The sequence below is a fragment of the Neoarius graeffei genome, chromosome 6 (genome assembly GCF_027579695.1).
Source record: "Neoarius graeffei isolate fNeoGra1 chromosome 6, fNeoGra1.pri, whole genome shotgun sequence".
NCBI lineage: Eukaryota > Metazoa > Chordata > Actinopteri > Siluriformes > Ariidae > Neoarius > Neoarius graeffei.
The window spans coordinates 56,303,726-56,317,258 of NC_083574.1; the positions used below are offsets into that span (position 1 = coordinate 56,303,726).

Here is a 13,533-nt window from a genome sequence, read left to right on the forward strand (position 1 = left end):
ATGCATGAGACACTATACAACAGGACAACAAACACTTATCCAGCCTTTTGTCACCCCCTGGGTTTTTGTTTGATTCCACCTAGGTAGGAGGAGTTGGATCAGGACTGACTCCACCCCCTGGACATTGGATTCTTCAGTGAGTACACTGGTGAAGTAGCAACATCCTACAGGTTTTCCCAGGCTGATTCAAACATCCATTCTTTATCTATACCACTTATCCATCAGCTTATCCATCCAGCCTGGGAAGGTCTGGGCAAATTACACAGAGTTGAACAACCATTCACACTCATATCTATGGGCAATTTAGAGTAGCAGGTTGACCTAATCCATGTCTTTGGACTGTGGGAGGAAACCAGAACACCCAGAGGAAACCCGTGCAGGCGTGAGGAGAACATGCAAATGCCGCACAGAACGGTCCCAGTCAGCCATGAGGTTCAAACCCAGAACCTACTTGCTGTGAGATGACAGTGCTACCCCTGATTCAAACACATTACAATAAACTTGGCTGAGAAACAAAAGCAAGACTGAAGAACAAGCACTGAAAATAAGTTGGGCATCCACTGCTACTAAAAATTATACACAATCAACAAAAGACAATCCTTCAAACTCCATCTTGCCATTGATATTTACTTACAGAATGGAAATATATATATTTTATGCTTATTTATACAGGAAATATAAGAAATATTATACACAAATAACACACTTTTCTCTCAACATTGACAATATTGTGTTTCATGCATATGTGATCATAAAAGACTGGAGGCTCTGATTGTTTTCTGCATTTCATGTGCATAACTCAAGATCTGCGTAGCTGAACCAGAGTGACATTTGCAAGGCGGCTAAGGACACCTGCCCATGCCTGCCGCTGACTCTCTTGCCTCTTCTCGCGGGCCTGGTAGGCTGAAAAGATCATTCCCAGGATGACTGCCTCAGAATGATCCTGATTAAAGGACTGCTCTTCCTTTTCAAGCATGACCAGCAGTTCCTCCATCGCTGGCACAGATTTTGGTATGTCATCATTTATAAGGCTTAAGAAAACTCGTCCCTGCCTCATAGATGCCATTTCTTGATCCCGCATTCCAACATTGTTGTCTTCATCAATCACAAGTCCGCTCAGTAAAAACTAGGATAAACAGAGTGATAATCAGTGTAATATTTTCTGATATACATCATTAACATTCCATATTGTACTTAACACACCATAATCAACTTTCTCTTCTCATTTATCTTGGGGAAATCTTCATGACCATGTTCCACTACTTTATTAGTTCAAGTTTGATAACCCCTAGAGACCTGAGCAATTGAGCCTACGTTATTTTTTTTAAAGCCAAAACTCATCTTTATGTTATGCAAGTGCACACTCATGTGACATAGACTTTCGAGTCAGTGGATGTTATGAACAGTATTGGAATGCAAAAACTATTTAAAATGCATGCAGTACAATGTCTAATCCTGAATTATGTTATTTCATTTTAATATTAATATTACTTAATGGTGGGCAGCATGGTGGTGTAGTGGTTAGCGCTGTCGCCTCACAGCAAGAAGGTCCGGGTTCGAGCCCCATGGCCGGTGAGGGCCTTTCTGTGTGGAGTTTGCATGTTCTCCCCGTGTCCACGTGGGTTTCCTCCGGGTGCTCCGGTTTACCCCACAGTCCAAAGACATGCAGGTTAGGTTAACTGGTGACTCTAAATTGACCGTAGGTGTGAATGTGAGTGTGAATGGTTGTCTATGTGTCAGCCCTGTGATGACCTGGCGACTTGTCCAGGGTGTACCCCGCCTTTCGCCCGTAGTCAGCTGGGATAGGCTCCAGCTTGCCTGCAACCCTGTAGAACAGGATAAAGCGGCTAGAGATAATGAGATGAGATGAGATTACTTAATGGTATTAAAACCCTACCTCATATACGAAGTTGGCATCACTGACAGTGGTGATTAAAGTTGGGCGCCAGAGGTTTCTTTGTGAAACAGCCAATGCATCTGCACACAAGGTTTATTTATTAAATCTCTTTAAACTGATAAACTTCCATGAGGTTGTCGGTCATAAATGTCACAAAGTAAGAAATAATAATAATAATAATAATAATAATAATAATAATAATAATAATAAACAACATGCAGAGATATGTAATTCATAAATGAAAAAAAACTTATTAAAATTTACACCTGTTATTCCTTTTATGTGCTGAAATTAAGTTAGTTGTCAATGGGTCAACATTTCTGCCCATAAAGTAGGATGGTAAAGTCAGTGGACATACTCTTTAGTAGGGGTGTAACAATCAGACGACTTGGATCGAGGCAATAATCATAAATTGATTATCATCAATTACAATTGATTGACTATAAATCTTTTGTTATCTAAAAATGATAGACAACCGGAGTGTCAAAAATAATTGCTGTTTTTAAACTGCTGTGCAAATAGGCTTGTAAAGTTGTCCATAACTCTGATGCTTAAAGTCGTCCTTCGCTTTCATCAGCATTCATGAATTAATGGTAGGTTACCCCAATTTCTGAATAAAGTTGGTCACGTATCGCTCATAGGCCACTAAATCTTGTTGTATCATAGACGGTTGAGTAGTATTATGACATATCAAATGGGATGGTGCTGGCTAAACGGTTAAGGCTCTATGTTGTTGATCAGGGATCAGGGGTTTGATTTCTGGCACTGCCAAGCTGCCACTTTTTGGCCCTTGGGAAAAACCCTTAACCCTACCTGCTCAACCCTATCCATATCAGCCCCACATAGAGGTGGGGAAAATATGTTGATAACCAACCAACCAACCATGGTTAAATATCAAATCATTGCCTTATGAATCAAAATCAGATCACATCAGAGATTCAGTGGTATCGTCAAATATAGAATCATTGCCTTAAGAATGAAAATCTTATTGTGAAGTGTTGAAGCTTGAGGTTTACACCCCCTACTATTTAGTACATTAATAAGCCCAGTATCACACCTTAGGTTATGAATGAAACAAATCACAGAAGGTACTTCTGTCCAGGATAATTTAGGATATACAGTAGGGTGGTTCATAAAATTGACTTTCACCAAATTTTGCCAGATCGCTTTTTGCCTTGTTCCAATTGATATTCTAAGCATCTGTACCAAAAATGGAGTCAATTGCTGCACATTTAGGGGTGGCACACTTTTTCACAATTTTGAAATTGTCAACGTTTTTTTCTATTTTCAGGAATAATGACATCAAGAAAGAAATGTAACTTGCTTGAGAAGCCCCCTCTACCTTCCATTTTAGGAGCACGCCTTCCCTCAAAGGAGCAAGTGCTTCTCCACCTCTTCTATCATATTGAAGAGGGGAAGGCTTTATCAGAGGCCACAATAGCAACTATGGTTGAAGTAAAGAAGATATGGGAGAGAGCCAGTTTACCGACAATGACAGATGCCAATCTTCGAAAAAAGATCAAGAAGCTGCATGAGGAGTACAAGAAACTAATAAAAGAGAAAAACAGAGAGACAGATGGGGCTCTTTTACGTCGTGAAACTTGGCTAGGGGATCTTCAGGACATTGATATTGCTGCAGCAAATATATTCGATCTGAAGATCGAAGACAAAGAATTTCTAAGGCGCCAAAGAGAAGACCACATGTCATGCTCTTTTGGATGTGTAGACAAGGTTCAACAAGGGAAGGATAAGAGCAAGAGGGCAAGAGAAGCTTTGTGCAAGGACACAGAGACAAAATATCAAAGAGAACAAGGTCATCATACATGGAATATAGTGTTTGAACTGTTCTAATGTTCTAATATATGTAGCATAAGTACAGGGAGATTGGGAGAGATTATTATTGAGCACATGTTCAAGTTTCTGTTTCTGCTAAAGTTACGCATTCTTATGTAGAACATTAAAAATTGTGAAAAAGTGTGCCACCCTTTACTGGCATCCTATTGGCTCAATTTTTGGTACAGATGTTTACAATGTCAATAGGAACAAGGCAAAATGTGATCTGGCAAAATTTAGAAAACTTTTACTTATACCATCATATTGTGAACCACCCTAATATACGGTGGTATTTGTCAAAGAAAAATATAAATGAAAAGCCAGATATAGATCCTAAATTCTCTTCTGTCGTTAATATCGTGCTCCACTGAACAACAAACAGTCAAAAGTTCTGTCAAAAGTTGAAGTTCAGGAAGTGGTGATAAATATCTGAGTCAACCCTTGGCTGAGTAACTGCGCAATGGAATGCAATGAAGGCAGAGTCAGTTTCATGGATGTGCAGCTTTGCTCCGATTTTAAAAAGAATCTCCTGGTTTTACACATTATGCCAAAATCTGTGCATTTACAACAAACTACAGGATCTTAAAACTGACTACGTAAGAATTTGAGAGCCCTGAGTTTAACACACTTATTCTGTCACGTCTTAGAAAACTGGCAAAAAAAAGTGAAATAGGCAAAAAATTACAAATGAAAAGTACCTGAATATGAGTGCCAAAGGTCCCTGAAAAGCACGAGACACAGAAGAAACCGTGCAAATTTAACAAGCTGCATTTTTCCCGGCATCACTACCAGACGTTGCCTATATGGTCTTTATTAGCATGAGATCTAAACATCTGCACTGTTTGAAGAGCTGGAGGAAAGCAGAAGCAGAATGTTATCCTCACAGCGCTGTGGGTCACAGCTGCTTTATTTGTTCTCGAGTTGCTCCACCTGCGGAAAATCAGCGTTTCAGCCAACATTCAGTGGAAAAAATGCAGTGCCTTGCATAAGTATTCACCCCCTCCATATTTAGACGAATTGGGATTATAGGCTGTGTCATGAAACTACACAAATGTGTATGTGTGTGTGTGTGGGGGGGGGAATATAGTTTGAAAAATATTTACAAATATAAAATGCAATGTTTGTGATTATATAAGTATTTGCCCCTTTGTTGTGAAACCTCTTAAATTAGTGAGGCTGCATACAAGTCACACATTTAGTTTAATGTTTTGTGCAATGAAAGTACAGCTGTCTCTGGAAGGCCTCCGAGTTTGTTAGAATATACACTGTATCAAAACCTAAAAAGACCTGGTTTTCCAAATATCCCAAAATTTGAACATTCCACAGAGCACCATTCAGTCCATTATAAATAAAGGAAAGAATATGGCCCAACTGTGAATCTGCACCAGAAGAGGCGATCCAATAAAATTCAGTGACTTGGTAAGAGAGCTGTTAGTCAGAGAAGCAACTGAGATGCCAAGAGTAACTCATGATGCTACCATCACCATGCCTCATTGTGTTGAAGGGGGATATATACCGGTACATATATGTATGCGAGCCATAATATTTGACCACTGATATTTCGTAACCTGTTTGAAAAAGGATGGGTGTCTTAGACATAACCAACATTTTTATTAGGATATAAATCTTAGGCTATACTTTCATGTCAAGTAGTAATTAAACACCAGTAAATTTGTGAAATAGGGTAAGGGGTTTATTTTTAATATAACGTTCTCTTCTAGTGACAGACACCAGGTTGTGATTTCAAATCCCAGGACTGCCTTGGTAATATGGTACATTTGGGTTGTTTGCAAGGCACATATTTTCAGGGCTTTGAACCAGAATTTTTTTCCTATTGGTTCGTTCCGAACAGAAACGGAATTTTAACGTTTCCGGTTTTGGGTTCCACCATTAAATAGACGTTCCCGAACCGGTTAGAACAAAAAAATTTTGTTCCCGGAACGGTTAATTACGTTCCCTGTCAGCTGTTTAACAAATGGCTATAAAGTTATGTCTCTGTCTCATCCAGCTTAAGCCAAATGTAGGCTAATTCTATTACAACCTTCATTAAATAAGACAAGAAATAATTCAAAACAATTATTATTTCAAATGTTGGCGATTTGGATTCTCAGTATGTCTTCCCATCTACACAAACAGAAAAAGTGCCAAAAATGAAAGATAATTCGTTTAGTGTGTTACCAAAGGCTAGTCAGGCCCTATAGAGGGCTACCGCATGACGTCACCGCGCCGCGAGATTTTGTTAGGCGCCATATTGGAAGACCAAGTACATACATACATAAAACAAACTACACCTGAAATGTAGCCAGGGCCGGTTCTGCCCTAATCTGGACCCAGGTGCAACATCGCGCAACACCCCCCCCCCCCCCCCCCCCCCCAAAAAAAAAAAAACACCAGTCTAAATCAGGACAACCATCACATAACTATAACTATAAACATTTTATATCAACTATTTTAACTAAATGGGCTATAATAAATAAGCCTGCAGGCAGCCACGGCGGGCTGCCTCAGAAAAGTAACCATTCAATGACACAACTGAAAGCCTGCAGCCACGGCGGGCTGCCTTAAAAAGTAACCATTTGTCCTACCTTAAAACTCGTTTTGCATTTTCTTCCTCCTTTTTTGTATTTTCAACCCTCCGTTTATTTTCTTTCCTTTTCTGAAAACCCGATTTGTGTCCAGACATTTTGTTCTGCTACCAACGAACTAACTCGTCAGGTCTCGTCTCTCGAGTCCATGATGAAGGGCAACAATTGATACATTTTCGTTCAGGCTCTTCTTTGCTCAGACACTCAGTAATGCACTTACTCACTTATTATCACGTGGAGACGTGATAGTAGTCCACCTTCCCGCTCTCTCCATTCAGTCAGCGAACGTCACACAGGAAGTGAACCCCAGCGGGTCATAGAAACTTGCACAGGAGAAGAATGACTTTTTTATTTGTAGGCTACGGAAACTTTGAGGAACGAAATAAAAACCGGTATTAACCGGTTACCATTATTTTTAATAAGCGTTTCTGTTCCGGAACATAAAAAATAATAAAGTTTCTGGTTTCGTTTCTGTTCCATGTGAAATAGAAAAAGTTCCCGGTTTTTGTTTTCGTTCCTTGAACCGGTTCAAAGCCCTGCATATTTTAAACACGTCTTGCGTGGATTTACACCGGCATTATAGTTGTAAAATCATACTCCATACTCAATGCTCAATGCATACCCATACTCAGTGCTCAATGCATACCCATGCTCAGTGCTCATTAAGCTTTGTCTTGTCAACATTTTGGAAATTGTTTGTGTTCATTGAGATATTGTTTAAAATGTTCCTTTTCAAAGGGGGTGTACTCATTTACACTGAGCACTGTATATGTATAACAATGATGTATATTTAGCATATTGTTTTTGTTTGTGTCTATATTACAGTCTAATCAAGAAAGCTCCACAAGAACCATAACTAGGACAGGCAATCCATCAAGAACCATTATTAATATTGTATACACTGTCAGAAACAGGGGTACAGTAGGAGTCCATTTCTTACCCCTAAGGTACAGTCTACACTAATGTACCCCCTAGGGCTCATTACTGGACCTCAAGGTAACTATGTGTACCTTGTTCAGGCCAAAAGGAACATGTATGTTCCCAAGCAGTATGATAAACCAAACACTGGCTTTGGAGAGCACCTTTTCATGTTTTGCATCATTACAGGTGGCAGCTTGAATCCAGTGCTGGAAGGAAGACGAAGATGATGAAAGAAGAGGTAAACGTCAGTGAACTTGCATTCTTGCTTGTGTAATTGTTTCAGTGGTTCAAATAAAATAATATGACGCTCACAATAAGATGATGCTCTCATTCATTCATTCATTCATTATCTCTAGCCGCTTTATCCTTCTACAGGGTCACAGGCAAGCTGGAGCCCATCCCAGCTGACTACGGGCGAAAGGCGGGGTACACCCCGGACAAGTCGCCAGGTCATCACAGGGCCGACACATAGACACAGACAACCATTCACACTCACATTCACACCTACGGTCAATTTAGAGTCACCAGTTAACCTAACCTGCATGTCTTTGGACTGTGGGGGAAACCGGAGCACCCGGAGGAAACCCACGCGGACACGGGGAGAACATGCAAACTCCACACAGAAAGGCCCTCGCCGGCCCCGGGGCTCGAACCCAGGACCTTCTTGCTGTGAGGCGACAGCGCTAACCACTACACCACCGTGCCGCCCAAGATGATGCTCTGTTTGAAGTAAAGTTTTATTCCTGCACATGTAGTGTAAGTGTACACATAAAGCCCAGACAAACACAAACCACATACAGGCTTTTAGTTTTCAAAAGGAAAAAAAAACATGAAGGGTTCAAAATGGTTTATGACACGAGCGTCGTTTTATTTTAGTTTTATATCACAAATTTATCCAGAACAATTGTTGAGGAGTCTAACATTCACTATGATAAACCAAAAAGTGTCCACATGTGCTGCAGCTGGGATGAAAATGCTGGCAGAAAACTGCAGCTCTCCAAACAGATGTTATTGCACCTGATGCACTTAGTAATGTTGTAGGACTTGAGTAGACCGGTCTCAAGACCACTTTTTGGTCTTGGTCTTATCTCGGAATCGAATGCATTTTTTCTTGGTCTTTTCTCAGTCTCAGACACGGAGGACTCAGGATTTTATTTCAAGACCGGTCAAGACCACAACTGTGAGGATTTCACTAAATTGCCTGTACATTGTCTGATTCATTTGTTAACATCATTACTGTGATTGAATGTAAAACTTCCTGCTTCAAATGCTAAATAACATGATTCATTGCAATGGCCATCACCCCTCCCCATCCCTCTTCACACCTACTGGTCTGGTCCTGGTCTTAATTAGGTCTCACCATGCTATGGTCTTGGTCTTGACTTGGTCTCAACCCCTCAAAGTTATGCTGATATGAAAATCATTCTCGATCTCGATACACTTTGGTCTTGGTCATGACTTGGTCTTGGTTGAGCTGGTCTTGACTCCAATACTACCTGACAGTCCCTATACAGTAGGTTCTAGTACATGCTTGGAAAGAGAGGAGTATTCGTTTGGGTGCAGTCTGCATCCTGACTACTAGATGCCACTAAACCCTACATCTTATGGTAGTCTGTTCTTCACAGTCTATTCTTTTAAGATGAAGGGACAAAAGGTCATTGGTTCGATTCGGGAACTGGGAAATGTGTACTGGGAAGTGGGAAATGGGAACAGGGTGGCTGTAAATGGGAAATTTCTTTGCTCGCTTAGCATTTGTTTGCTTGCTCATAATAAAACTACGGCCACATCTTTCACACATAATGTTCGACACCAACTGCCCATGACGTGATTTGTGTTGTTATTATGATAACAACATACTGATATTCCTCCTTCCTTTTCTCCTCAACCGTTTCAACCGATTGTTTCACAATCTTTCTCCACTTGTATCTGTCTCTGGCTTTTTCTTCCCAGTTGTTCTTCACAGTCTATTCTTTTAAGATGAAGGGACAAAAGGTCATTGGTTCGATTCGGGAACTGGGAAATGTGTACTGGGAAGTGGGAAATGGGAACAGAGTGGCTGTAAATGGGAAATTGGAGGATGGATTAGAAGAATGGAAGGAAATAGAAAATTGGGTGACGGATGAAAATGGGAAATTGGGAATGGGGTGGATTGAATTGTTTCCCAATTCAATCCACCCCATTCCCAATTTCCCATTTTCATCCACTGGGGGTCAATGGATTTGAAAAATTGGGGGATGGATTGGCAATTGGATGCAAATGAGAAATTGGGGATGGGAACTAGGAACTGGGAAGCCGGAACTCGGAAGTGGGAGTTCGGAACTGACAACTCGGAAGTGGTAGGTGGGAACTCGGAACTGGGAAGTTGGATCTGGGAAGTCGGAACGGGGAAGTCGGAAGTTGGAACTGGGAACTCGGAAGTGGGAAGTCGGAACTGGGAAGTGGGAAGTTGGAACTCGGATCTGGGACTGCATTTGTCATGGACCAAACATACTGTGAGACTTTTATTTTGTAATTAAAAAAAAACACCCCTGCACACACCTTTATTCATGCATATACTTAATTTCAAGGTCATTAAAAAGAAATACAAATGCATGCTCAGTTTCAAATCCAAACACTTCATGACCTGATACTACCATTTTACCAGATACCCAAATTATGTCACATAACTGTTTAGTCTTCAGTATAGACAGTTCCTGATGGCATTTGATAAACATTCTGCCTTATGAACTAATGAAAATTTTAGTTGAATAATTATATATGTTGCTTATAAAGTAATAGTTGTACAAGGCAAAACAACAAAATAACCACAATATTGGAAATAACTACCTTTTAAAAGGGGAAAATTACCTCCATTCACAAAAGTAAATTAAAATAGTTGTTGAACTCCCCTCTTCCTCATATCTAGTGGTCATTTTTCACAAAGCCTAATACAAAATGATATAATTAAATAATATTGGCTGGCTTTTTTGTGGTCTATCAGATATATTCCATTCAGCTAGCATGATATTGAACAAGGGCGGCACGGTGGTGTAGTGGTTAGCGCTGTTGCCTCACAGCAAGAAGGTCTGGGTTTGAGCCCCGTGGCCAGCAAGGGCCTTTCTGTGTGGACTCTAAATTGGACTGGTGACTCTAAATTGACCGTAGGTGTGAATGGTTGTCTGTGTCTATGTGTCAGCCCTGTGATGACCTGGCGACTTGTCCAGGGTGTACCCCATAGTCAGCTAGGATAGGCTCCAGCTTGCCTGCGACCCTGTAGAACAGGATAAAGCGGCGAGAGATAATGAGATGAGATGTTGAAGATGAGTTTAGTACCATGCTAGCTGAATGGAATATATCTGATAGACCATGAAAAAAGCCATTATTATTATATGTATAATTATATGCCATTATTATTATATGTATAATTATTATTATACACACACACTCTCTTCATATCAGTGTTCTCGAAGGCCAATGCTAGCTTACCCATGACTCGGTGCTGTTAGCACAGCAGTCCAGTTACCTTCCAGCTGGTGTAGCGTTAGCAAAGGCCAACATTAGTTTACCCGCGCCTCGGTGCTGTTAGCGCAGCAGTCCAGTTACTTTCCAGCTGGTGTAGTGTTAGTGAAGGTCAGTGGTAGCAGAGTCAAGCTGATTATTATTATTATTATTATTATTATTGTTATCATCTTCCCTGTGGAATTTACTTAATTACTTTTAAAATCAACATTGACAACTACACACAACAGAGTGACCTGGCAGCCAAAATTCTCTTAAAATCTTCTGTTTTTAACGAAGCAAACCTGGCAGCCATGTTTGTTTAGAAATTGCCACAGGCGCTCGCTAACATGGAAGTTTTATGTCGCCGACGTATGATGTGTTTTCTTGACAACGTGCAATATTGTAACAATATTGCATGCTCATTCTCTGTTGGGTGCATACACATACTCAGTGCTCAACGCATTCCCATACTCAGTGCTCAGTGCATTCCCATACTCAGTGCTCAACGCATATCCACACTCAATGCTCAACGCATACACATCAAGGTCAAGTTCAACATTCAAAGTGTTTATTGTCATATGCATAGTAAGGACATGTCCTCTTGCACAATGAAATTCTTAGCTTGCTGTCCATCATGAAGGCCAATTACAAATAAATAAATAGGCAGAAGAAGTAATACAAAGTAAAGGCAATATAGTGCAAAATAAAAGCAAAGAAACACAAAAGCAACAAAAACACCCAGTATAATACAAAATGAAGGTAAATGTAGTGCAAAATAGGTAGCGTAATGCAAAAATAAGGCAATGATCAGATATAGCAGCAGAAGGGCAGTAATGTGTGAATGTGCAAACAATGTAACCAGATGTAAACAGTCAAGGAAACAGCAGCAATGTACAAATATGTGCAGACACTGTAACCAGATGTAAACAGTCAGGGAAATAGCAGCAAAAAGGTCAGTAATGTGCAAACAGATGTAAACAGTCAAGGACATTTTACAGGGAGGTAGTCCATGGTTATAGACTCCTTTCAGCTGTTCAGGAGTCTGATGGTGGTGGGAAAGAAGAGTTCTTTAGTCAGACAGTCTTACGTTTCACACTTCTGTACCTCCTGCCTGAGGGTAGAAGTGTGAACAGTCTGTGTTAGGTGGGGTCTTTGAAGACAGAGGCAGCGGTGGTAGATGCTCTGCAGAGAGGGCAGTGGAGTTTTGGTGATCCTCTCAGCAGTCTTCGTTTGTTGTCCATAGCTGTAGTGCTGCCATACCACACAGTGATGCAGTTGGTCAGGATGCTCTCAATCACGCAGCTGTAGAAGTTGCTGAGGATCTTGGGCAACATACCAAGCTTCCTCAGCCTCCTCAGAAAGTACAGTCGCTGTTGAGCCTTTCTAACCAAATGAATGGTGTTAAGGTGTCCATGTGAGGTCCTCACTGATGTGAACACCCAGGTATTTGAAGCTGCTCACCCTCTCCACCTCAAGCTCCCGGATGAACAGTGGCCGATGAGGTCTCCTCTACTTCCTCATGTCCACTGTCATCTCCTTTGTCTTGTCCATGTTGAGGGTGAGGTTGTTGTCCTCACACCATGACACCAGACTGGCCACCTCCCTCCTGTAGGCTGTTTCATCACTGCCAGTGATACATCCTATCTGTTAGGGTTTTGCTGGGATTCGAACCTGGTTCGCTGGTGTGATAATCCAGCAAACCCCCACTAGGCCACCAGGGGGATGACTCAAATGCAGAGGCATGAGGCGGAAGTAGAAAAAGTATCAAAAAGGTTTATTTACAATATATACACGCAAAAAATCCAAAAAGTATAATCTAAAACGCTCAGAAGATATAAGGGAAAAAATAAAAAAATCCAAAAGTTCAAAGTAAATACAAAAGCCAATAACCAGAAAATAAGGGGTAAAAATCCAAACGCTCAGAAGATCCTGACCTTGCTCCAGGTCTTGCGACACCGTCTCACATATTGATTGACCGAGGGCACCCCCGCGTCCTCCTCCTGGTCCGGAAACAGAGGTGGCTGGAACCCGAATTGGCACTGGAATGGCGACAGCTTGGTGGCCGATGACTGCAGGGTGTTGTGGGCGTACTCTGCCCATGGCAGCCAGGTGCTCCACGATGTCGGGTTATCCATAGCCAGGCCTCGCAGGGTTGTTTCCAGGTCCTGGTTGAGCCTCTCCGTCTGGCCACTGGACTGTGGGTGAAACCCAGAGGAGAGGCTGGCAGTGGCTCCGATGACCTTGCAGAACCCGTGCCACACTCGGGAGGAGAACTGGGGCCCTTGGTCTGAGACGATGTCCTGTGGGAGACCAAAGACTCGGAAGACATGATTAAAAATAAGTTTGGCTGTTTCAAGAGCAGAAGGGAGTTTGCATAGTGGTATGAAGTGGCAGGCCTTCGAGAATCTGTCGACTATAACCAAAATGACAGTGTTACCTTGAGACTCAGGGAGACCCGTGATGAAGTTGACTGCCACGTGGGACCAGGGACACTGGGGAATGGTCAGAGGATGCAGGAGACCCTGGGAACGCTGTCACGGGTTCTTGGTTCTGGTGCAGACCTCACAGGACAGGACAAATGACCTTACTTCCTTCTCCATGTTAGGCCACCAGAAGCATCTTTTCAGGAAGTCCAGGGTCCTCCAAGCTCCCGGGTGGGCAGTGAGAGGGGAAGAGTGACCCCACTGGAGAACCTTGGCCCAGGCTTGATGTGGGACGTACAAGAGACCCGGTGGCCCCGTCCCAGGACCGGGGTCCTGGCGTTGGGCTCGTCGGACAGCCTCCTCAATACCCCAGCGGACAGGGGCCACAATCCGG

At 41.9% G+C, this 13,533-nt stretch overlaps 1 protein-coding gene across 1 annotated transcript; it reads right to left on the reverse strand.

Annotated features, from left to right (window-relative positions):
• Positions 1-611: 611 nt before the first annotated feature.
• On the reverse strand, positions 612-4,650 carry LOC132887483 (protein FAM180A). The gene is made up of 3 exons (XM_060922963.1): positions 4,429-4,650; positions 1,898-1,977; positions 612-1,126 (listed from the first exon to the last, which is right to left on the reverse strand). The coding sequence occupies exons 1-3, from the start codon at positions 4,511-4,513 to the stop codon at positions 800-802; spliced, it is 492 nt and encodes a 163-aa protein (XP_060778946.1). The 5' UTR covers positions 4,514-4,650; the 3' UTR covers positions 612-799.
• Between the last annotated feature and the right edge of the window lie 8,883 nt (positions 4,651-13,533).

What these genes read in the sequence shown, in the direction of transcription:
- LOC132887483 (XM_060922963.1), bottom strand. Translation starts at nt 4,513, where the DNA reads ATGCCGGGAAAAATGCAGCTTGTTAAATTTGCACGGTTTCTTCTGTGT. An exon ending in CCTTTGGCACTCATATTCAG is followed by an intron (nt 1,978 to 4,428) that starts GTACTTTTCATT and finishes CCTTGTGTGCAG; the next exon opens with ATGCATTGGCTGTTTCACAA. An exon ending in ATGCCAACTTCGTATATGAG is followed by an intron (nt 1,127 to 1,897) that starts GTAGGGTTTTAA and finishes TGTTTATCCTAG; the next exon opens with TTTTTACTGAGCGGACTTGT.